Raw genomic sequence first — 15,134 nt, 5'->3', positions numbered from 1 at the left:
CCTCATCCCATTTCAAGATCAAATCTAGAGTTAAGAAGCTGGCTTCACTCTGGCGCACAAGTGACCCGTCCCAACGCATTCTTTTCATTCCCATATTCCCTAAGGAGTCAATCCTCTCCAGCCCACTGTGAAAACAAAGTATTCTTGATCATGATTGGAACATTTATGAGAAAATAGTATTAAGAAGCTAGGTTTTTTTTGGTTGGGAGGTAGAGATCTCCTATCTTACTGACAGTTTCAATTCACAGACATGCAGATAAATTTTAATTCTGTTAAGCCCCTATACAAATGATGACAATTAGAAATTTAAAACAAAAAAAAACATACCTTCTTTGATCCAGCAAATCCTTCAGATTCCAAGAAAAAATAGGCAAAAGGCATCAGCACAAACAGGGAAAGGTTGGAGAACAGGGATACAAGATTCCACAGTCCTAAAGTAGACATGATCAAAAATATTTTGCATAAATAAAGGGACTAGGCAATAGCCCTAAACAAAAAATTATGTTTATATAGTGAAATACTTTTAAACCAATTTCATCACCTGCACTAATTCACACAGTAATTCACACTCTTCCTCAGGATATAAAAAGGCATGCTAACTTACAAAATAATGAAAGTGATTACAGAACTAAAGTAAATTTGACAAGTTAAAAACAATGTGTCAATGTTTACAGATTTACATGTTCAATTCTTCAACAAAAAACAAACTTTCTGACGAGAATATTCTGATATGGTATTCCAGTTTGATCTTCCAACAAGATAAGGGTTTTGTTGCACAACCAAATGTTAGGGCCTACAGGATGCTATGGGAACCAAAGAAATCTTGATTTATACTTCCAACAAATGTCGCAGTGGCAGAGTCATAACATTCGACTAGTAACCTGGAATCAGAAACTGATGATTTCTGCAGTCATGACCTCGAATTCAACCATGGAAAGGTGGTGACATTTGAATCCAATTTTAAAAAATGGAATTAGGACTGTGCGTCTCATGGCAACTACATAACCACTATCAACTACATAACCACTGTCAACTTGACTCGCCAATTAAGGAAGGAAACCTATCCCTTCTTTACTCTACCTGGCCTACATGCAACTCCAGACCCATAGCACTACAGTGGCATTCTCTTCAAGGGGCAGTGATTAATCAAGTCTGAAAAGTTAAAACAAATGAGCTCCTTTACAGTTGGGAGCTAGGGAAACAATACGGAACAAGGAAATTGCAGAAGAACTGAATACACATTTTGGTTCTGTCTTCACTAAACAGGGCACAAATAATCTTCCAGAAACAAGGTAAGCAAGAGTCCAAGGAAAGTGTGAAACTGAAGGAAATCAGCATGACTAAGAAAAAGTGCTGGGGAAATTAATGGAGTAAAAGGCTGAAAATCACCAAGGCCATGTTAGCAATGATTGAGAATTGGCTGACAGACAGCAGAGAGCTGAAATAGGCAGAAGTGGGTACTGCAGATGCTGGAGATTAGAGTGGTGCTAGAAAAGCACAGCAGGTCAGGCAGTAGCAGAGAAGCAGAAAATTAGACTTTTGGTCAAAAACTCATCAAGAATGAGGCTGGGAGTCTCGGGGGTGAATAAATAATGGGGGGTGGGGGGGGGGGGCTGCTGGTGAGAAGGTAGCTGAGAGTGCAATAGGTGGATGGAGGTGGGGGTAAAGGCAATAGGTCAGAGGGGAGGGTGGAGCAGACAGGTGGGAAAGAAGATTGACAGGCAGGATAGGTCATGAGGACGGTGCTGAGCTGGAAGGCTGAAACTGGGGTGAAGTGGCTGGCAGTCAGTGATGAATGGGATACTGCAACAGTGTTTGGGCCACAGTTAGTCACAAGATCTATAAATGACCTGGATCAGGAAGCCAAATACATTTCAAAAATTGCTAATGGGTAGGAATGAGAGTTATGTGGAGAATACAAAGAGGTTTCAAAGTGATTTGACAAATTGAGTGTGTGCACAAACATGAGGCACATCCAGTACATGGCAATTAGAAAGCAATTAGAAGGCAAACCTTATAGTAACATTCATTGCTACTTCTGAACTCAAATCCTCTTGCAAAATCTTACTGCAGGTATACAGGGCCTTCAACAGACCACACTTGGGGTGTTGTGACAATTTCACTCTCCCCACCCAAGAAAGGATATACATGTCATTGAGGGAGTGCAGCGAAGCTTCATTAAGCGAGTGGCAGGGCTGTTGTTCGAGGAGAGACTGGTTCAACTGAGTGTGTGTATTCACAAGAACTCTCTCTCAATTCACTAGAGATCAGCAAGACAAGAACAGATCTGACTAAAACTCTAAACAGGGCTGCACATACTATATGCAGGGAGATTTGTTTCCCCAGCCATAGAGTGAAGAACCAAAAGGACAGTCTCAGAAAATACAGGACAGATCATTTAGGACTGAGATAAGAGAAAACAGCTTCATTCCAAAGGTAGTAAACCTGTGGAATTCTCTACCATAGCAGGCTGTGGAGGGCATGTCACTGAACATATTCAAAAAAAGCAACAGACACATTTTAGATCTCAAAAGCATTAAGGAGTATGGAGAGAAAGCAGGAATATGACATTGAGATACAGGACCACATTCATGGTCCTACTGAATGCAAAGCATGCTTTAAGGGTTGAATGCTCCTAGTTTTTAAATGTCTTATGGCAGCGTGAATTTGTTAAAGCATTGTCGAAACAAATTTTGACCAATTCCATCAATTTTTGTTTGAAAAAGGTAACAGGAATATTAGGGTAATGCATTTGATGTAGTCTATATGGACTCTAAAGTAGCATGGTCAAGAAAATAACAGTCTATGGGATCCAAGGCTGAGCGAGACACTGAATCCAAAACTGCCTAAGGAGCAAGAAGCAGAGGGTGATGGTAAATCTGTGACTGGAAGCCTGTTTCCAGTGGAGTTCCACAGGGCTCATTGTTGGAGCCCTTGCTTTTTGTGGTTGCCTTAATGACTTAGACTTATATGTAGGGAATTTAATCAAGAAGTTCATTGATGACATGAAAACTGGCGGTGTGGTAAATAACAAAGGGAACAGCTCAACACTGCAGGAGGATAACTGGACTGCTCAGTTGGGCAGAGCAGTGAAAAATGAAATTCAACCCTGAAAAAAAAGGGTAAGGTACTATATTGGGGAAGATGTATAAAATAAGGAATTACACTGATTCGTAGCGATGTTGTGGAGGTGCCAGTGTTGGGCTAGGGTGGACAAAGTTAAAAATCACACAACACCAGGTTATAGTCCAATAGATTTAAATGGAAGCACTAGCTTTCAGAGCACTGCTTCTTCATCAGGTAACTAAAGATTACAGCAACCTTGACGTGGATATCCACAGATCCCTGGAGGTAGCAGAGTAGGGAAATAAGGTGATTAGAAAGCTGGAGGAATACTTGCTTTTATCACATGAGGCACTGAATACAATAGGAAGGAGGATATGTTGGAACTACATAAAATGCTGATTAGATCACAACTGGAGCATTGTATGTAGCCTTGGTCACCACATTAAAAAGAAGGATGCGACTGTGCAGAAGAGGATGCAGAGAAGAAATACCAGGATGCTGCTAAAAGAGGTAGCTACAGAGATACTTTGATGCACTGGTTGTAATTTTTCAAAAATCCTTGTACACTGGAACGAGTACCTGACAATAGGAAATCTGCCAATATGACACCCCTATTCAAAAAGGGGGAGACACAAAAATGTGGACAATTACAAGCTGATGAGCCTTACATCACATTGTTGCAAAAATGTGGGGCTCAATTATTAAGGAAGGAAAGCATCACGTCAACATGGCTTCATGAATCTTGTCTATTTTATTAGAGTTATAAGCAAGCCTCAACCAGAGTGGAGAGAGGGAAACCAGTAGATGTCTTGTCTTTGGACTTGCAGAGCATATGACAATGCTACCCCTTTAACAAGGTTATGTTGTCCTTGTTTCTATTCCCCCCCCCCCCAAGAAGGGTTGTAAAGAGAGGTGCAGATTTGTCTGCAAATGGTTACATTGAACCTCAGCAGGGGAGTGGCCTGTTCTCCCAGTTCAAGTTTTTTTTCTAGTTTGGTTGGTTTTAGCAGGCAGTCAGAAAAACTGCTGGGGACCGAGCAAAGCAGCTACAGTGCAAAGAGGTTCCATGGTTCAACAGAGGTCTTGCTTCAACTTTCTCTCTGAAAACTGTTTTGCCTGCAAGAACCTATGTTTGAATTGACCTTTTGCCAATTCGGGCGTTGCAGGAATTGGAACAGCTTCGTTAAATTATGATACAGTCCATTGGGTTATCAAATAAGTTGTTATTCTAAATTCTGTTTTCTCTTATTCCTGCTTGAAGTGCAATGTGTAAATAAATTCTCTTTTGCTTGACCAGATGCATCACTCCTGGAACATCCTCTTTTTTTTAAAGGCAGGTGTAAAGAGTTCGAGTCTTGGCTACCCAAAAAGATTGAGGGGGTCTGCCTTGGCCCATAACAAAGGCATTTGACAAGGTACCTCAAACAGATACTTGGCAAATGGGCAGGAAAGAGCAGGTGAAGAGAGGTACTTTTTCTGGTTGACAACCTGTAAGCAATGCATTCCACAGGGATCAGTGTTTGAACCACAACTGTTTACAATATATATTGATGACTTGAAACAAGGAAGAAGTGCAGTCATGCTTGCAGATGACAAAAATGGGTGGAAAGGCAAATTGCAAGGGGGGTACAAACAAACAGTTTCCAGGGAAATATTGATAGTCTTCATTAAATGGGCAAAAAAATTGGCAAATGGAGTATAATGTAGGAAAATGAGAGCGCAACAAGAGTGGTAAGGCCGTGGAATGCTCTTCCTGCTAATGTAGTCAACTCAGCCACATAAGGGAGATTTAAACAATCCTTAGATATGCACATGGATGATTTTGGGATAGTGTAGGGGGACGAGCTGAGAATAATTCACAGGTCGGCGCAACATCGAGGGCCGAAGGGCCTGTTCTGCACTGCATTGTTCTATGTTCAACCCAGGGCAGCAGAGAAATTTAAATATACAATACTTACCTTGTGAATCAGAGCGAAGGCTGAACAGGAGCGGAAGTGAATACAGAGACTGCTGGGTAAATGAACTAATATATTCCGGCAGTGGCAAAACGCAAAAATACTACACATGCAGTGTCTCCCACCCATCCTCCTCATCGAACAAAAAAGAAAATGACTATGCAGAGGGTTGGTAAGGCAAGTTTTTTTTTAAACCTTCGAGCAGAAGGCGATTTCGAGCAGAAGGGATGGAAGCTCGAGCAGTTGCATGCTCCTCTTGCAGGATGTAGGAGGTAAGGGTCACCACTGGCTCCCTGCTGACTTCACCTGCAAGAAGTGCTGCCAACTCCAGCTCCTCACAGACCACGTTAAAGAACTAGAACTGGAGTTGCAACTGGCAGAACTTTGGATCATTCCAGAGGTTGAGGGGGTGATAGAGGAATTATAAGGAAGTAGTCAAACCTGAGTTACAGGATAAAGGTAACTGGGTGACCATCAGGAGAGGGAGAGGGAAAGTGAACAGGCAGACAGTGCAGGGATCCCCTGTGACCACTGCCCTCAATGATAAGTATACTGTTTTGGATACTGTTGGTGGAGAGGACATAGAGAAAGCCACATTGGTCAGGTCTCTGGCACAGAGACTGGCTCTGTGACTTAGACAGTGGTGGTGGTTTGGGGGCGCGGGGGGGGGGGGGGGGAGAGCATGGGTACAATTGTGATAGGAGATTCAATGGTTAGAGGAACAGACAAGAGATTCTGTAGTCGCAACAGGAACTCCCAGATGTTACATTGTCTCCCAGGTGCCAGGGTCAGGGATGTCTCAGATCGAGTCAATAGGATTCTCATGGCAAATAGTGAGCAGCCAAAAGTCGTGGGATACATCGGTACTAACAACATAGCTAGGACAAGGGATGAGTACCTGAAAAGTGAATATAGGAGTTGGAAGGTAAAAGGCAGGATGAGCAGAGTAGCAACTTCAGGATTGCTACTGGTGCCATGGGTGAGTGAGGCTAGGAACAGAGAGCAAGTGAAGGAGAACACATGAATGCAGAGCTCGTCTAAGAGGGGGGACTTTCAGATGTGGATCATTGGGATACCTTCTGGGGAAAGTGGGACCTGTACAAGGAGGACAGGTTGTATCAGCACTGGAGGGCAATATTCTGGTCAGGAGGTTTGCCAGAGCTCTTCAGGAGAGTTTAAACTAGTTTGCCAGGAATAGGAATCAGAGCATGAGGCAGCTGGTGAACAGGCAGATACAGCATGCAAAGAGTGCAACCAGAATTCTAACAACAAAGATATCGAGTTAGACTCCCATGTACTCCCAAAAGGAACAGGAAGTGACTTCACCACAGGAAATAAAACCACAACAGGAAATGACATCACCAACCCAAAGAACCCAAAACAAATAGAAAGCAGGAATTTTCAGCATTGTTTCGCCTGAGGCCCACTAAAAATGTTTACCGAGTAGGGTAACAAAACGAGTGGAAATGAACCTTTCAGCTCAGCAAGCAAACCTACATCCAAAACCTCAACCTGAGCTAGACATTTTGTCAAAAACTCCAAGTGTGCAGAGAGTTTGTGACGAAGGATAGACAATTGATAGAGCAAGGTTATATCCAGTGTGATGGGTTGAAGTATATCTATTTTAACCGTAGTAGTGTCAGGAAGAAGGGTGATGAACTTAGACCATGGATCAGTATTTTGAACTACAATATTGTGGCGATTACGGACACTTGGATATCACAAGGACAGGAATGGTTGTTGGATGTTTCGATGTTTCAAAAGGAATAGGGGAGGGAAGGAAAGCAGTGGGGGAATAGCATTGCTAATCAGGGATAGTCTCACAGCTGCAGAAAGGGAGGTGGTCTGAGAGGGTTGTTGGAGTCAGAATGTGTGGAAGTCAGAAACAGGAAAAGAACAATCAATTTATTGGGAGTTTTCTGTTGACCCTCCAATAGCAACAAGGAACAGATTGGGAGGCATATCTTAGAAAGGTGCAGAAGTAACAGGGTTGTTGTCATGGATGACTTCAACTTCCCTACTATTGATTTGAACCTCCTTAGCACAAATAGCTTGGGTGGAACAGATATTGCCTGATATTGACTCAAGAATCCTTCCTGGACATATGTAGACAGGCCAACTAGAGGAGAGGCCATATTGGATTTGGTGCTTGACAATTAACCATATCAGATGTCACATTTCTCGATGGGTGAATACTTCAGTCAAAGTGACCACAGTTCCCTGACCTTGACCCTACTCAGAGACGGATAGGAGATGATATGGGAAAGGTGTTTAATTGGAGAAGGGGAATTACAATGTGGAGCATAAACTGGGAGCAGATATTCTCAGGGAAATGCATGACAAATGTCTGGATACAGAATTGGCTGGCCCATAGAAGACAGAGGGTGGTAGTAGATGGAAAATATTCATCCTCATGCTCAGTGACCAGTGATGTTCCACAGGGATCTGTTCTAGGACCTCTGCTCTTTGTGATTTTTGTAAATGACTTGGATGAGGAAGTGGAAGGGTATGTTTGCAAGATTGCCGATGTCACGAAGGTTGGAGGAGTTATGGACAGTGTGGAGGGCTGTTGTAGGTTACAAAAGGACATTGACAGGATGCAGAGCTGGGTTGAGAAGTGGCAGATGGAGTTCAACCCAGTCAAGCATGAAGTGGTTCATTTTGGAAGGTGGAGTTTGAATGCAGAATACAGGGTTACAGGCAGGATTCTTGGCAGTGTGGAGGAACAGAGGGATCTTGGGGTCCATGTCCATAGATCGCTCAAAGTTGCCACCCAAGTTGATAGGGTTATTCAGAAGGCATATGGTGTGTTGGTGTTCATTAGCAGGAGGATGGAGTTTAAGAGCAGCGAGATTATGCTGTTGCTCTACAAAGCCCTGGTTAGACCACCATTGGAATATTGTGTTCAGTTCTGGTCACTCTTTAGAGGAAAGATGTGGAAGCTTTAGAGAGGGTGCAAAGGAGATTTACCAGGATGCTGCCTGGACTGGAGCACATGTCTTATGAAGAAATGTTGAGGGAGTTAGGGCTTTTCTCATTGGAGCAGAGAATAATAAAAGGTGACTTAACAAAGGTGCACGAGAAGATGAGAGGCATAGATAGCCAGAGATATTTTCCAAGGTGCAAATGGCTATCACAAGGAGGCATAATTTTAAAGCAATTGGAGGAAGGTTTAAGGGAGATGTCAGAGGGAAGTTCTTAACACAGTGGTAGGTGCGTGGAATGCACTGCCAGCAGTAGTAGTCACATACATTAGGGACATTTAAGTGACTCTTGGATAGACACAATGATGATAGTGAAATGAAAAGCATGTACGTTACTTTGATCTGAGTAGGATAAAAGGTCAGCACAATATTGAGGGTCAAAGGGCCTGTACTGTTCTATGGAAGGGAGAAGAAAAGAACAGTATTATTCAAGTGCTGAAAAACAGAAAGCTGAAACAGAAAGGGACTTGAGGGCACTTGTGCACAAAACACAAAGCAGAAGTGTAGCCAGTAATCAGGAAGTCCACTTGAATAGCAGATTGGAATATAAGAATAGAGAATTTTTACTGCAATTGTACATGATGCTGCTGAGATCACATCTGGAGTATTGTGACCAGTTTGAGTCCCCTCATCTGAGGCAAGTGATTAATTCATTGGAGGAAATTCAGAGATTCACATGGATGGGATGGAGCAACTGTCTGATCAGCAAAGACTAAACAAGCTGGGACTTTACTCAGTAGAATTTAGAAGAACAATGAAACATCATATCACTGAAACCAAGACAATTCTTAAGGTAATTGCTAAGATGATGTTACCATTTTTAGATATCCATCCTACTATAGTGGTGGTGGTCAGCGAACTTATAGAAAGCATTTATTTGGAATTTGGCAACACTCCTGGGTGTACAGGGAGTACAGAAGGGAGCTGAGGACGCATCTTGGGGATGCTCCATTGAGTGTGTTATTGTGGAGGAGGAGGTGCAGTTGTCCAACTTCACTGATTGTGGTCTGTGGGTCAGAAAGTGGAGGATCCAGTTGCAGAAGTGAGTTTGTGGAAGAGTTTAGGACTGGAGGGCAAGGTTCCAAAATTAGAAAAAAAGGAGGTGCCAATTTAAGACGGCGGTGAGGAGGAATTTCTTTGGTCAGATGGTTGACTGACTTTGGAACGCCTTGTTACAAAAGAGTGGGTGCAGGGTCCTTCTTTATACTTCAGGGCTGGCTGACATGAACAGATTTTTGATCAGTATAAGAGTCAACGTTTATGTGGAACCTGCAGGAAAATGGTCGTGAGGAATGTCAGATCAGCCTATAGCGGTTAGAGAGGCTGAACACCCGACTCCGGCTCCTATTTCTTCTGAACAGTTTAGATAGGATCAATACTAAGGCACTTTATCCATTAGCCAAGGGGTCAATAACCAGTGAGCTTGGATTTACGCTGAGGTAGATGGTGAAGAAAAGTGTTGAAGAGCTTTTTCTCCCACCTGGAGGGTGGGTGGACTATGGTACTCACCCCTGAAAAAAAGTGTGATCGAGTCAGAAAGACTTCTAACACTTGAATAATATTTAGATATAACATGTTTCCATAATCTTCAGGGCTACAAGCCAAAAATTGAAAACAGATCAGTGGACTCAGACCTTTATTGACCAGTAAAGATACAGCAGAACTAATTGCATACTTCTGTGTTGTAAATTTCTCTATGAAATGGCCCATCAAATGACTCAAATCAAGGGTAACCACGGTTGCAAAATACATGTTAGCCAGGCAGCAATATTCGCATCCCATGAATGAACAAAGAAAACTCTCTCTCCACTGACAATATTTCAATGGACTGTCTCCTATAGGACACCTATGTCTGACTCCTGCTCATTGACTACAGCTACACCTTCAACACCACTATCCCCTCAAGACTGATCTCTAAAGTCAGACCTTAGTCATCTGCAAATAGATCCTCAGCTTTCTGACCCATAGACCACAGTGAAGATGGACAACTGCACCTCCTCCACAATAACACTCACACTGGAACACCTCCCGGGATGCATACTCAGCTCCCTACTATAACTCTGTTCACCCAGTACTGTATTGCCAAATTCCAAACAAATAATATCTCTAAGTTCGCTGACGCCACCACCATAGTAGGATGGATATCTAACAACAGCAAGCCAAAATACAGAAAGAATGTAGAGGGCTTGGTGCCATGGTGCAATGAGAATAACCTCACTCTCTCAGCATTGGCAAAGCTAAAGAACTGATCATTGATTTCAGAAAGAAAAAAAAAAGAGAAGAACATGCCGCCATCTACATTAACAGAGGTGAGGTTGAGAGGGTGGATTGCGTCAAGTTCCTCAGTGACAATAACCAACAACCTGTCCTGGACTTCTCACATAGATGCAACAACGCCTCTTGTTCCCCAGGCAGCTCAGGAAATTTATATGTCCATAAGGACCCTCACCAACTTCCACAGATGCATCATAGAAAGCATACTGTCCAGATGCATTACAGCCTGGCTTGGCAACTGCTCTGCCCAGAATCGTAAGAAATTTCAGAAGGTGGTATGCACAGCCCTGCCCATCATAGAAGCCAACCTTAAGTCCAGGATTCCATTTACATAGCTTGTTGATGCAGAAAAGCTGCAACATTATCAAAGACCCTTGGCACCCCAATAACGGTCTCCTATAACCTCTTCTGTCAGCCAAAAGATACAGAAGCCTGAACACATACCAGCAGGTTCAGGAACAGCTTTTTCTCGTCCATTAAAAGACGAATGAATGGACTCTCTAGCCTCAAATAATGCTGATCTTGCTAGCATTGAACACTCTTGTATGCCCTGTGCAATGTAACCCGTATGCCTTGGTCTAAACTTTTTGTTCTATTCATCCTGGCTTACTATGATCTGCCTGTTCTGCTTGTAAACAAAGTTTTTCACTGTACTTCAGGACATGTCACATTAAAATCAATCACACAATATTGACAGTACAAACAGGAGGAGAAAATGTTCTCGACAGCTAAATCTCAAAAGTAGTTCAGAAATTCCCAAGAACAAATAGTTATTCAATGTTAAGCTTACAGTGTGAAATTCTGAGGAATCTCTTTCCAATGGTCTTGGAATGCCCACCATGGTTCAGTTATACAGCACAACTCCAAATCATCAAGTCTCATGTCAAGTTTATCTCCAGGGCATGAGTACAAAAAATGAAGACTAATGTATATTGCAGTATCAGAAGTGACGTCTTACAGATGAGATGTTAAGCAGAGGACCCATCTGCCAACTGTTATGGATTCAAAAGATCCCACAACATAATTTCAAAGCAGAGTTATCTTAAGTGAACTGACCAGTCTTAATAAGGAAACAATGCAAAAAAAAACACATCTAGTCATCATAACACTGCTCTTTACCAAATGCAAAAGGGTGTTCACCCTTTCCTATATTACTACATTGACTGCACTTCAAAAAAAAACTTTTGTCTGCTTTGAGAATCCAGTGATCATGCAAAATATCATATAAACAAAAGCCTTTCTTCCTACGAAAGTGATTTTACAGGTAAAGGACTAATCACTTGGAAGAAACTTTCAACATTGCAACCCCATATCACAACACTTAAACCTGTCACACAAAACTGTCTCGTGGCTGCTAGCAGATCCTTGCAAAACAGTTCATCCACTCCATGTCTTTCAGGCTGCCTTGGTCCATTGGCTATTCCAGACTAAATTAGCTTGTAGAATGGAATCAAGTGGATTCCATTTTCTGGGTTGCAATGTATCACCAACTAAACCTCCCTTTGAGTTTTAATTCGTCATGTTTGAGAAAAATTAACCGAGTAAAATCATGCTAGTTGCATTTGGCTGCACAATGTCATCTGTTACCAAGGGATAGAATAAAACCAAATTAACAGCACAGCGGGAGAAAAGTAAATCACTGAAGACACTGCAGCTAAATTGGGAAGAATGAATAAATGAGGCTGGACCCACTCATTTAAATGGGGATCATAAACTTAAGGACTGAGGCAAGGAAAGTTAAGTTGGGAGAGGCAAAAGATAACAAAGACAGGGGGCAACAGTAGATTGCTTTAAGCAGGTTAGGTGAGATTATAATGCTTGTTAAAGCAACGAGCCAGTTTGTAAAATGGTACCATATACAATGGAATTTCTTGGGGACAGAGAACTGAATGCTAAAAAGAGACAAAGCCGAAGTTTTACATATTGTATTCATCAGGATTGAAACAAGAATACCAATTTTAGAAAGGAATCAACAACTGTGCATCATGGGAAGAAGATGGCAAGTGCTTAGACTATAGTTGGGATGGAGATATGGCAGGAACTGTTACCTATCAACATTAATAAACTAATTAAGATCCAACCAAGCAAATAGATTCTAATTGGTCAGGGTATACATGAGTGAATGGCCCGCTCCATCTCTTCCAGACTGAAAAAAGTGTAAAGTCTGAACATATTCCATTTGCCTGTTTAAAAAAAAAGGTAGCATGTGGCTTCTAGCATGTGCAAATAAATCACAATTCAATTTAACCATAAATTGGTTTCTGTCCTATTCTTAGCATAGTCAGGTTTGTTTACAAAATGCTATACAACTGCAGAATCACATCCAACACTATACGCTGTACAGGCACCCCCTCCCAGTATCCGGTGACATGTTCCAAGACCGACCGCAAATGCCCGAAACCACAGATAGTAGCAAACCCTATCATTTAAATGGGAAACTTAACTCCCCAGCAGCACCCTGGAATTATTTCTGGAATGTTCCATGTAATATTTTCGGACTGCAGTAAACTACGGATAGTTGAAACTGCAGAAACAGAATCGTGGAAACGGGTGTTTTGGAAGGATAGGTGGTTGCAGCACAGTGGGCACACTTCCTCCCATGGAGAGTCAAGGGTATGCATGGTTTGAAATGGTTCACCAGCCATCAGGACATACGCTTAACTTATATGGCATCACAGGCAATGAAGCCTACATTACATTAATTGTTTGTTTGGTAGCTGGAACATCATTTTGACTTTATGGCAAAACCCTGTTAGTCGAATGCACCATGCGGATATTTGTGTATTTATGATAGGTGTTTTCAGAAAAGCAGCAGCACAAGATAAATTGGCTTCACCTGATACTTAAATTCTTGGGTCACCTTCCCCTTCCAGGAAAATCTTGGATCAACTGAACTTGTGGAACCAAACGTAGAGTCTCAAAGACAATGCATGAGTTGGCACAAGAGACAGTAAGCAATGATTGGATACAGGCAGCTATTCCTCTGCAGCCTAATTTGGATATGTCTGACCTCAGCATCAAGATCACATGGCAAACAAACGGTTCGGGGATTATTCATGAGCTTGCCAATGAAGCCAATCTTATAGCATCTGAAACCGTAAAAATCCCAATGCATATAATGATCTGTAAAACAGGCATGCAGTGGATAGTTGCAGATAATTCAGTGGCAAATACACACCACTTGTTTGGGAGTAAAGTAGCAAAAACGGAAACCTAAAAAGACGAAATCCACAATTAAATTAAATATTTTTCATTAACTCTAATCTAGGTGTATCAAATTCTTAATTAATCTGGAATGTGTCTCAGCTTTGCTTTAAGTCTTATAAAACAAAGCAGCCTGCTCAATTAGCATCCTATCCACTCCATTCACCACTAACGCTCAGCCCAGCAGTCTGGACCAGCTACAAGATGTAAATTAACCAAAGATCCTTCACCTTCCACAACCACTTCCATCTGGAAGGTAAGGATAGCAGATACATGGGAACATCGCCATCTGCAAGTTCCCCTCCAAGCCACTCATCATCCTGACTAGGAAATATACTGCCATTCCTTCCATGCAATTGGAGTCAAAATATTGAAACTCCTTCCCTCATAGCACTATGGGTCTACCAATAGCACATGGAATACAATGGTTTAAGGCAGCAGATCACCACCATCTTCTCAAAGGCAAATAGGGATGGACAATAAATCGTGTCAGCAATGCCAAAGCCAAAGTCAAAGTCCCATGAGTGAATTTTTAAAAATTAGCCAATATTTTCTGGAATCGAGGCTCAACATTTGATAAATTGAGTCTAGATTAGAGTTGTGCTGGAAAAGCACAGCAGGTCAGACAGCATCCGAGGAGCAGGAAAATCGGTATTTTGGGCAAAAGCATGTATCAGGAGTGCCTTCATCAGGCATTGACAAATTGAGTCAACTGCAGCACAAAAATTTGCATAAGTAGGATGAGATTTGGGGTGGGCAACACTTTTGCCAAGATATTCCTCAAACCCACACACTGCATCTTACCAGCATTCCTTAATGTAAAGCACATATGTTTGTAGGATCTGACCATGATAATAGAGAAGCCCAAAAACTAAAATTACCTGATTGCCAAAACCAACCATTTTTAAAGAGGCAACTTTAATTTGTTTTGTCGATTGTTAAGAGAGGTTTTAAAATGACAGATAAAAGCACTTCAAAAATTCCTGATCCTCCACTGTCAGGATGGTCAAGTGAAACCAGTATTGACAAATCTCATTTCAACAACTCTGGTTCCACTTTGGAATGGGGTCAAAACCAGAACAGATGCAGATTGTTTTTGAAGATAGCACTAGAAGAGCAGAAAATGTCAGAGCCATGTATTAACTAAGATGCTTAATTTCACATTCACATGTCAAACCTCTCATATTACTGACAATAAGAACTTTGACAGCTGTGACAAATGACAACTAACGATAAAGCATTAGTACTGTTGTGCACTCCCGCCACCTGCTGGTATTTGTGATGCAACGCAGCATGTCAGATAAAATTCATAATTTATAGATCTTCCAACTTTCAATTCAATGGAACAAGTGAACATAAGCTTACTCACACTCATTTCTGTACTGATGTTCAGCAAAAGATATTTATGGGTAGTGTGAAGTATGAGCTTTAAATAAATAAATACCTATAAGGAAATTTACTACAAAAGAAAATGACCAAAAAGTTAAAGATTTTAAAGCAAATGGAGAAAGAAGGGTAATCAATTTGGGCCATCAAGCCTCCTTCACCGTTCAATATGATCATCTATTTTGCTCCATATCCCTCAATGCCTTTAAAACTTAAAAATTTGTCAACTTTTCTTCAGTCAGTAACATGACCTCCTCAGCCTTCT

The 15,134-nt window shown here is 41.7% G+C and overlaps 1 protein-coding gene across 7 annotated transcripts in view; it reads right to left on the bottom strand.

The window, feature by feature from the left end:
* lmbr1 (limb development membrane protein 1) overlaps window positions 1-15,134 on the bottom strand; it is a 268,615-nt gene that overhangs the window by 185,807 nt on the left and 67,674 nt on the right. For 4 of the 7 annotated variants that reach the window (XM_087987559.1, XM_043690708.2, XM_043690709.2 and 1 more), the window contains one exon: window positions 328-431. The exons of the other annotated variants lie outside the window; for them this stretch is intronic. In XM_087987559.1, coding sequence (XP_087843685.1) covers window positions 328-431 — 104 coding nt within the window. The remainder of the gene's footprint in view (window positions 1-327; window positions 432-15,134) is intronic. 7 annotated transcript variants of the gene reach the window in all.

Source organism: Chiloscyllium plagiosum, unplaced genomic scaffold, assembly GCF_037043375.1.
Source record: "Chiloscyllium plagiosum isolate Xiang-an unplaced genomic scaffold, Cpla_swu_hap1 HiC_scaffold_5, whole genome shotgun sequence".
NCBI lineage: Eukaryota > Metazoa > Chordata > Chondrichthyes > Orectolobiformes > Hemiscylliidae > Chiloscyllium > Chiloscyllium plagiosum.
This window is presented reverse-complemented; position numbering and strand designations above follow the sequence as displayed.